General features: G+C 43.8%; 1 protein-coding gene across 1 annotated transcript; it reads right to left on the bottom strand.

The window, feature by feature from the left end:
* Positions 1–257: 257 nt before the first annotated feature.
* LOC146042805 (nicotinamide N-methyltransferase-like) lies at positions 258–7,108 on the bottom strand. Its single transcript, XM_083163048.1, has 3 exons — positions 6,885–7,108; positions 3,467–3,674; positions 258–793 (listed from the first exon to the last, which is right to left on the bottom strand). Exons 1-3 carry the CDS (start codon positions 7,030–7,032, stop codon positions 367–369), a joined length of 783 nt encoding a protein of 260 aa, XP_083019174.1. The 5' UTR covers positions 7,033–7,108; the 3' UTR covers positions 258–366.
* Positions 7,109–7,479: the final 371 nt, after the last annotated feature.

Below are 7,479 nucleotides of genomic sequence, written 5' to 3'. Positions count from 1 at the left end.
ATAAAATAGTGTGCCGAGCGTAGCGAGGCACCGTGCCCGACGCATCGCGAGCGCAGCGAGCGATGCGAGGGGATGCAGTGCACTTTAAACTGTGTCCATGTCGACTGTGTTGACATTCAGGTAAAAAAACAGTGAAAAACCCCATGTCGACTTTGTGAATGTCGACCTAGACAATGTCGAACTAATGACCTTGTCGACCTAATGACCTTTCGACCTAGAATCATTTCGACCTTTTCCCATGTCGACCTAGAATCATGTCGACCTTTTAGCAATTCGACCTAATGGATTCGATGTAATGACATTCGACCATAATGCATTCGACCAAACGATCCCAACCCGATGGAACTTCTACATGGTTTCCCCTATTCACACTTTCTGTGCATGGACAAAATAAAAACCCTCATAATCAGAGGCATCCCCAGCTGCATCTTCGGGCTTCCCAAAAGTCACCAACTTTTTGATAGAGTAGCCGTTTTCACCGAAGACTTTTTTCAGAAACACCTCACTCACCGGAAGGGAAAAGACTTTATTGGCGCCAACCTCATAGTAGTTGCATCCAAGGTCTCCGGCCATGAGCAGGTGCCCCTTTGGCTTTAGGAGATTGGAGAGATTCCTCAGAGCCGTACCGTAGCCTTCATAGGTCTTGCAGGCGGCTTCCAGACACACTGTTGCAGTAAGGCAGTCTACTTTGGGTGCGTCAATAGGAGCCAACGGATTACTATTACGGACGTCACACTTCAGGCACTGTTTGATCGTTTGCTTCAGTTTCGCTTCCTTATCTTTCAAGCTCGCTCTACAATACAGAATCGGAAATTACATTTCTCAATAATAAATAATAATTTAATTACCAAAGTATTTCATTCTATGGGGGCAATCCATCTTTGGGGCACTTTATGGCGGCCCGAACTCACACAAAAGATGTCCGCTACCCCATAGAGGTCTGAGCAATTTTGTGCAAATTCAGCCCGCAAAGGGTGCGAGCTCCATCATTGCCAGGGTTGAAATCAGTGGCTTAAGAATAGCACTACAGCAAGCGGTGGCTTGGGGGAGCCGGTGCTGGAGGGGGGAGGGGCATGGTCTCTGCAGATTCCAATGGGTATGGCCGCCCATATGAAATCTGCTGAAACTGTCCCTCCAAAAATGGCCGACATAGTGAGGGGATACAGTGTCCATGTCGACTATGAGGACATACGGGCCAAATATGTGAAAAACCCATGACAAACTTTTGACTGTCAACCTTCCCAATGTTGGCCTCTTGTCTGTGTCGACATCAGGCCTGCCGACCTCCAGTGGTTGACACAATGTATGTTGACCTTAATTTGGTCGATCCAATGACCCATACTCACCAGAGGTCCTACTGGACAGATGTCCACCTAACCCACGTGCTTATGTATCCATGTTAATAAAGTTTAGATCCACTGATTTTAGGACTATATTAAGTCTGCGAAAATAGTGCCCCACTTCCGGGTCACGTGACTCTAGTGCACATATGTCATACTGATTTTAAAAGTAAAATTGTGTTTATTGTAAGTGAAATAGATCCATCTATTTAAATATTGCCTCCTATAAAAATACAAATAGCTTAGTTATTTTTTTTGTACTGAGTTTGTCCACATGTGAATCAATTGAGTTAATCAGCAGCTCAGGTATAAAATCCAAGGACAATTGCTCCTGAGGAAGCCGGAGGTGTATATTCTGGGGAAACGCGTTGAGCACACTATATATTGCTGACTGCATCCAAAAAGTGACCAAGTTCATCATCCCTTTGAAAATCTGGATACAAATCGTTTTGGGTTACAGCATTATCCCTAATTATCCAAGAGAAAGGAAGATCGTCATATGGGAGTGCTGAGCCTTTGAAATTATAAGGCACCACAGAACTACAGGCTACAAAATCCACCAGACAAATTGGATGGTAATATAACATTACATATTTCAGCTTCAAACATTCCCCTATTAAGGGATTAACTACATGAGATCACACTCCAAAGTGATATAACCAGAAATGATTCACCAGTACTAGATCGTTTATTTTTCATAATAAATGTATGTATGTATTTTATATGTTAATTTTTATTAAATAATTATTTTAGAGAACCGTGTAACCAATTATTGAAACAGCAAGCGCTGGCACACACCTCTCTTGTTCTGTTTTAAATTTAGGGTCCTGACAAACCCTGTGCCGGCCGCTATTGATTGCGCAACACACAACACCTGTTTTCCCATAGATGTTAGAGGTCCTACTGGGTAGCATTAGACAAAAAAAAAAAAAAAATAGAACCATATGCAGTCTAATATCTATTAGACTGGATATTACAAAGGGTCCCCGGAGACCCAATGTTATGAGAACAATGTGTATAGTCCGATTCAATCACTTTTTTTAATGACTTTTTTTGACAGACTTCTAAAAGCCCAGATATGACAATATTATAAAATATACATATTTTAGCCGGAACCTTTCTTCCCAAGATAAAGCCAGACTGACCGGAGTTTATAGGTTTAGGACAAATGTTTTTCCTAGAAATCCGCCACTCTGTAGTCATTTAATGGGTCTTTGTCAAGTATTGGCATTGTAATAATTGTGGCCTTAAGCATCTTTTTAAGATGATGGAGCCAAGTTGCAGAGACAACGAGGATGGTACATTTGGTGTCACAGGCAAGGTTTTAAATTCTCTTGGGTTAAAACAGCAAATTATATTTACCAATGATTGATTTTTCGTGAAATAGTTTATGGCAGTTAGTTCAATAGGTAGATGGCCTTCTAGATAAGAGAACCAGGGCATAGACAGAGGCCTACAGGCCGTATTTAAGGCCCCATTCTGATTTGGGAATAAAGAGAGCAAGTAACTGTGCATCTGGACAAAACCATGCTGCACTGCAGAGTGGCAGATGTAAAGGTCCACACACACTGGGCGATTTTTCCCAGCGTGTATGCTGACTGATTATGGAGAAAATTACTGGGCTGCATACACACTTTTAATTACAGACTTCTCTCTGGGCAATTCATGCTCAGTTTCTATGACATTAAACACAATACATTAAGTACAATAAAAAAAATGGATGAAGATGCAGAGGCTATCGTTAATGACCACCACCCACTGAGCAATGCTGCATCCCATAGTGGGGTTGAGGCTCTATGACACATCTCCCCATGCAGTGGGCAAGAGATAGGACAACGTATTTCACTATCTGAAGAGGTGATCTGTGAGCCAGACACCCACACTCCCATCTGCACCTACCCTGATCTCCCAAAGGGATAAATCAGCAAAGTATGAAACAAGATCCTAATAATTATTTTGGATCCTAATAATAATTTTATCTATAAAGCGCTTCTGTTTCTTTTCCCTTCCGATATATATTTATATTACAATTACATATGTTTCACCTCAGCACTTTCCGGGGTCATACAAATCTGCACAATACAATGGTTCACAATCAGTTTATAGAACTATAGTTTGATACAAACCTGTTTCCTTCTAATTCACAGACATGCTTCACTATGGACGACCAATCAAACGCGTCGGGTTCATTTTTCAGCCATTTCTGCAGCTCTTCCAGCTCTCTCTTGGTATGCCAGGTTATTGTGATGTCATCGAAGTGCTCACAGGCTGAGAGGAGCTGGTATATGCCTGGGGCTGTGCCAACGTCAATCAGTGTGGTTCCTGACGCAGCACCTAATTAATGAAATAACATTGTTACCATGAATATTGCATTTTGCCCGGACACCACCTTTAAATTGCAGTGCCTGATTAACCAATCAGCTGATTAGGCTGCAGCTTAGGGCGCAAGGAGGGGGGGGGGGGGGCTTGTAGGTGAATAAAATTGGTACTTGTGAGTTATCCGGGCTCCCGATTTCTAAATCGGGTCGGGCACATCGCATCGCATGTGACCATCGGATGCGATGCGATGCGATGCCCCGATTTTTCCATAGGAATCAATGTTAAAATGGACTGAGTCCATTTTAACATGGAATTCAATGGGAAAAAGGGGTTCTTTTCATACCCCTACTATCCAAGTGGGCATGGAGTTGGATATAAACCTGTGGCGAGCGTAGCGAGCCACCGAGCCCGAAGCGTGGCGAGCGTAGCGAGCCCCGCGAGGGGACACAGAATACCGTCCGCTCGCCACGCTTCGGGCTCGGTGGCTCGCTACAGGTTTATATCCAACTCCATGCCCACTTGGATAGTAGGGGTATGAAAAGGACCCCTTTTTCCCATTGAATTCCATGTTAAAATGGACTCAGTCCATTTTAACATTGATTCCTATGGAAAAATCGGATCATCGCATCCGATGGTCGCATGCGATGCGATGTCGCATCGCATCGCATCTGATTGTATGCCTTAACTTAAGGCATACAATCAAAAAATCGGGAGCCCGGATAACTCACAAGTACCATAAAATTAAGGCCTAATTTATCCCATGCTTGTTAGTTATCACCCATACCGATGTACTATGGGGGTGTAACGTTCTTAAGGTGACTGCCAGATGACTGGACCACTGTAACTTACTGGTGGAACCATTACTGTACATTGTGCTACAGCGCCAGCTGGGCAGCCTAAAGCCAAAGTCTCCTTCACACACCACAAGCATTAGATCCTACAAGCTAGTTGTATAACCTTCATTACATGCACATGGGCAGTATGACTGGGGAGTCGTTGAGCGCCCATAAATGTGTGTTTAGCAGCATTACAAGGGGAGCTACATGTATTAGCTGGGTGCTGGATGGTCGTTTCTCCGACATTGAAGCAATTGCCAGGTTCTTAAGAGTCTGGTTGTTAGAGTAAGACTTGCACTGAAATGTAACATAATAAGTTCTGTTGACTTTGGGCCACTGATTTCACAGGGTATGTACACATGTACAGGGTTGCCTACCCTCCTAGAACGGCTGGGAGGCTTCAGAAAATTGTGTCCCTCGGAAAATTGGGCAAGGGGCAAGCATCTCCTGGAAAGGGGCTAAAATGACGCAAATCACACTGCTTGAGGAGATCAAGATCAGCCCCCCCAAATGCTGGCAATAGACGAGACTAATAGTAGACAAGAGTGTATAGCTAGGATTACTATACTATCACTCAAAACGGAACACTCGTGAATCACGCAGGTTCTGTGGCTGGCTTTGAGAGCAAGAAATTTTGAGATATAGTCACCAAACTAACGCAATATCAATACACAACAACCAAACAATCGGATAAGGCGCTCCCACTTGGGATACAGGAATGATGTAAATGTTCCTTTTCTTTCTCCTTTTTGATTTTCCGGTGACTCTTTGTATACCTCAAAGAAAACACAGGAGAAATACACTCCTCATAGTGTAAACCATCTGACAAAAATGTATATAATATTTCCTCTTTTTCTGTAGTAATAAATCCGTACCATAAAAGAGCCTTCACTTAGGCCACAAGATATCTCGCATATAGATCAGGTGTCCGTGATTCAATCAATCAAGCGAAATCTTCACAAACTCAGGTGTACCTCGGATTAAGAATTAAATGCTCCACATAGTGTAAATATGCAAACATTTATTTATAAAACCAACAAATATAAAAAGCCAACTGGCGTAGTACCGTGTCTGGCCTTATAATCAAGGCTATTTGTGTCACATAAACAAGGAGGAGAGTATGTCCTGGAGAGATCCCGGGTCTCTGCAGAAGGTCCACCCTCCCGATGTGGAAACAAAGATGTAAACAGCCAAGGAAGTCCAGGTTCACGGTATCAATGTCCAGTTAGTCCCCACCAACGCGTTTCTGCTTGTAAATAAGCCTTCCTCAGGATGTGGCTGGCTTTGTTCAGGTCACATTTCACCTGGTTGTAATTAGCCACAGAACCTGTATAATTAATGCGTGTCCTGGACTGAAGAGATAGTATGGGTAAAGATGTGTACACACGGGGGCGATATTTCCAGCGATTTCAGCACCTATGGTTGCTGGCGATGTGCCCCAGCGATAAATCGCCAGGTGCACGCTCCCATTTTCAGCCCCATTCTAATCGCTGGTCGCAGGAGCTTGCTCCTGCGACCAGCTGATTACCTCTGCGGCTCCCCCGGCAGAGGTTCCTTCTCATTAGCGACCATCTCTGGTCGCTGAAGAAAAGGAGACACTGAGCAATATATCTCCCCCCGTGTGTACGCACCTTAAGCCTAAAGTATAGCAAACACTTCAATATAGTCATGCTTGCCTACCTGACCCTCTCCATGAGGGAGAAAATGCTCTGTTCCTGCACTTCCCTGGTAATGTAGGATTGCCATCACCTGTGGGGAGCTAGGTAATTGATAAGAAAGGAGTTTCCCCACAAGTGATGGCAATCCTACATTACCAGGGAAGCCCAGAAACAGAGCATTTTCTCCCCCATGGAGAGGGTCAGGTAGGCAAGTATGATATAGTCTGGCTAAAAGTGTTTCACACCCATGATACCAAGTTCTGGATCTGACCTGCTCTACTGTTCCATGCACTACTGGAACATTGTTAATATGTAACAGGGTCGTGAAGTTTGTGCTTTTGCACAATTACAATGCTAGGTACTGCCAATTGTACTTACACAATAATTACAAAGTGCCCGCACTCTTAATGGGACCAAGTCTGACTTGGAAACATCTGCTTCCACCACAGACCAGTGTTTCCCAATCTTGGTCCTCAGACACACTAATGCTGGGTACACTACACACCTGTCACATAGTCACTTTTAGCAGCATGGTGCATGGTGTCACTCCTCGGCGTGTTGATAGCCAAATTGAATACAATAGATTGCTTTTAATATCATTAATGGTTAAAAGTCTGCACTTAAAGTGCCATGAAGTGGTGGCTTGCAAAAGTACATTTACCACTGATTAATCTAGCAGCAGAGTAGGGTACGGTTAGCATTGCTGAGCCCCTCCTTGTGACTACACATACCTGATTTGAAAGTCTCATGCAGATTTTCAAGTGAAAACCTCACGAAGGGATCCGCCAGGCTGCCAGATCCCAGATGGAAATATGTCTCCAGATACAGCCGCGGATCAAACTGTTCCTCATATACTTTTGCATCTGTGAAGTCAGACATAGTTCTCCTGTGCTCAGGGAAAGCACCACTGACTATCTTGTCTGCCTGTGTACTGAGCTGCTCCTGATTATGTCCAAAGTACTGTCTGAGTGAGGGTGGGGCCCGGGTCTGGCAGGAGACCGTGAGGAATGCCGGAGGGATCTCAGCCAGACGTTATACTATTTAAGCAAAATTAATACATAACGCAGTTGAAACAAAGATAAAAGGTCTAATGTTTTGGGTGCTGGTAAAGAGGGCATTGTTGTTCCTGGCATGAGATTTTGCTGGATACTAGCGGGCTCTGTGCCAGTGTTTAGGTATGAAAACATTCTTTATTCTCTTGGCTTTTAATAGAGCAATCACAACATCCAGCTGGTATTAGTGTCTATAATACCATCAGAGAGGGTCAAACTTGCAATATAAAGGCGGGAATCCACTAGACGATGGGTCATGTCGACACGTAGGAAG

The sequence above is a fragment of the Crinia signifera genome, chromosome 19, assembly GCF_055691185.1.
Source record: "Crinia signifera chromosome 19, ASM5569118v1, whole genome shotgun sequence".
Lineage (NCBI taxonomy): Eukaryota > Metazoa > Chordata > Amphibia > Anura > Myobatrachidae > Crinia > Crinia signifera.
Note: the sequence above shows the minus strand (reverse complement) of the source record. Positions and strands in the feature narration are given on the sequence as shown.